The following is a 3,062-nucleotide window of genomic DNA, read 5'->3' on the forward strand; positions in this document are numbered from 1 at the left end:
TTTTGCAATAAACTTATCCTTTTTAAGTTAAAAACTGTCTTCACATCACATTGAAAATTTGAATTCTTGCACCCTTTTGAGACCAACATGCCTGATACTGTTTCTAGTTCTACCATACAAAGCATTGAATCTCTTCATATTTAAATGAAAAGCTTTTATAATTTTATTGAAGAATCACACACACACATTCTAAATAGTAGCTGAGACTGATGAAATGAATTATTTTATGAAATCTCTTGGAATATTTATATTATTTCCAAAATTGATTGAAACACATGGACTTTGTCTTATTATATTTGAAATACAATTACAAAACGCTTAAATCATTTAAGCTAACTCAAGCATTTCAGTTATAGAAGAGGTTGATTTATAATTGCTATTATTTTCTCTGAATAAATACATATGGCTGCAGTTTCTGTTTGAGAGTGTGTTGTTATATACACATATATAGTTATGTAACCACTGTTTCAGCAAACATCCACCAGAGATATGTAAATTCTATGAATTAATGAAATGAGTTGTACTAAAAAACATTCCATAAATTTTGTGTTAAAAAAACAAATGTGAATTCACTTGATTTTTATTTCTATGATTGCAGAAGCAACAGCTGTTGAGGTTAAATGTTCCTGCTCAGTTCATGTTGGTGGCTCTTGACGAAGGCCCAGGACCTGCCATCAAGTACCAGTATGCTGATCTGAGTAAACTTTTCTCTGTTGTTTCTCACCTAACGCGTTGCTGTGATGTGTCAGCCAAATGTCAGTCATCAGTCAATGTAAGAACTAATTATTTTATGATTTAGCATTTTTTTAACTGCTTTTTTTTTTTTCGTTTCTTTTATTTTCATTAATTTAGTCTTCGTCTCTCCTGATGACACTTGTAGCAAAAAATAGACTACCACTTCCAATAAACTAAAATCTTATGAGCTCTTTCTTTCTCAAATCAAATTTGACTTACTCTTTACTCTTTTACTTGTTTCAGTCATTTTAACTGTGGCCATGCTAGAGCACTGCCTTTAGTCGAGCAAATCTACCCCAGGACTTATTCTTTGTAAGCCTAGTACTTATTCTATCGGTCTCTTTTGCCGAACCGCTAAGTTACGGGGACGTAAACACACCACCATCGGTTGTCAAGCGATGGTGGGGGGGACAAACACAAACACACATACATACATACGATGGGCTTCTTTCAGTTTCCGTCTACCAAATCCACTCACAAGGCTTTGGTCGGCCCGAGGCTATAGTTGAAGACACTTGCCCAAGGTGCCATGCAGTGGGACTGAACCCGGAACCATGTGGTTGGTAAGCAAGCTACTTATCACACAACCACTCACTTAGGCAAATTTGATTTTCTTCAGGTTAAATGTGTAACAATTTAGGCTTACAAATTGAACTATTAACAGGTTTCTAACAGTACAGGCCTGAAAACACTGAGATTCAGTGGTTCATTAACATTAACCCTTTTGATACCAACCTGCCCAAGATTGCCACTAGTTTTATCATACAAACTTCCTGTTTTTTAATTGATCTAAAACCTTTCTTAAATTACACACTAATTTGTGTTCTAGATATCAACTTAATAATGACAAAAGCTATTTTACCGAATTCTTCATAATTTATAGTAACAAATATAGTAATGAAAAGGTTAATGATATATTATAAGTTTCTGATATATAAAAATGGACAGTATGATATTCTTCATATTCTTTGTAGTGTAAGTTGTATCAATTTTGATGGCAACAGCATTTAAGTGGATTGTCACCAATGAATCCTTTCTGTGAATCCTTTCTGTTAGTTTCCGTTTCATGCTTTATTTCAGGGTTCATCTCCTTTAGCCAATCCGCATGGTGACCCTACATGTTGTGCCTCACTCATGCCTATACAAACTCAGGTAGCTGATATATTGTATAACAGATCCAGCTATGTTAAAAAGGTCATTGAAGATTGTAATAACTCTGAGGACACAACAAAGTTACTGAGGGTGAGTAAGATTTTGCTTTCTCTTCTACTTTTTATATGTTTACGAGCATGGTGAAATATATTATTGTGTGCATGTGTGTACACATGTGCACATCCACTATGCATCAACCTCAGGATTTGAGAGACAGGATATGTTGGATATCTACATCATCATCATTTAATATCCACTTTTCTTTGCTTACATGGGTCAGGCAGGTTTTCTACAGCTGGATGCCCTCCTTATCACCAATCCTCGCCTATTTTCAGAGCAAGGTAATATTTTTCGTGGTTGGAGGTGGCAAGCTGGTAGATTCATTAGCACACCAGGCGAGATGCTTAGTGGCATTTCGTCCGTGTTTATGTTTTGAGTAAATTTCGCTGAAGTCGACTTTGCTTTCGTCCTTTTGGGGTTGATAAAGTCATTGCCAGCTAGCACCAGGGTCCATGTAATTGACTTATCCACTCTCCCAAAATTACTGGCCTTGTGCAAAAATTTTAAGCTAATATTTCTCCATGGTTTGACATGTTCTTTGCAGAAGACTGGAAATGAATAACACCACTTGTGTGATGGTGATGCTCATTTACAACAATCATTAGATGTCAAGAAAAGGATACACACACACACACACACACACACACACACATATGTACACATGTATGTGCCTTGTCTTGACATCATGTAATGGTTGTTAAACAAACTAGTGATGGTGTTCATTTCCAATCTTCCATTGAAACATGGTTGGCCATGGGAAAAATATAACCATGGTTGGAAAGAGGTGGGAGTTGCTGACAAGAAGGGCATCCAGCTGTAGAGAATCTGTCTTGACAAGTATGGAAAAGTGGGCGTTAAAATGATATTGGTGATTGATATACCTATACATATATATTTTATTCCAGTCATTTGACTGCGACCATGCTGGAGCCCCGCCTTTAGTCAAATAAATCGACCCCAGAACTTATTCTATCGGTCTCTTTTGTTGAACTGCTAATTTACAGTGACGCAAACACACCAACATTGGTTGTCAAGTGATGGTGCAGTGGAACAAACAGACACACAAACATATACATTATATATATATATATATATATATATATATATATATATAT

General features: G+C 35.8%; 1 protein-coding gene across 1 annotated transcript in view; it reads left to right on the plus strand.

The window, feature by feature from the left end:
* Window positions 1–3,062, plus strand: part of LOC106883044 (probable ubiquitin carboxyl-terminal hydrolase FAF-X) — a gene marked incomplete at its 3' end in the record, with an annotated part of 154,147 nt that overhangs the window by 140,290 nt on the left and 10,795 nt on the right. The window contains exons 52-53 of the mRNA XM_052970921.1: window positions 599–772; window positions 1,816–1,977. Coding sequence (XP_052826881.1) covers window positions 599–772; window positions 1,816–1,977 — 336 coding nt within the window. The remainder of the gene's footprint in view (window positions 1–598; window positions 773–1,815; window positions 1,978–3,062) is intronic.

This window comes from Octopus bimaculoides, chromosome 9, assembly GCF_001194135.2.
Source record: "Octopus bimaculoides isolate UCB-OBI-ISO-001 chromosome 9, ASM119413v2, whole genome shotgun sequence".
Lineage (NCBI taxonomy): Eukaryota > Metazoa > Mollusca > Cephalopoda > Octopoda > Octopodidae > Octopus > Octopus bimaculoides.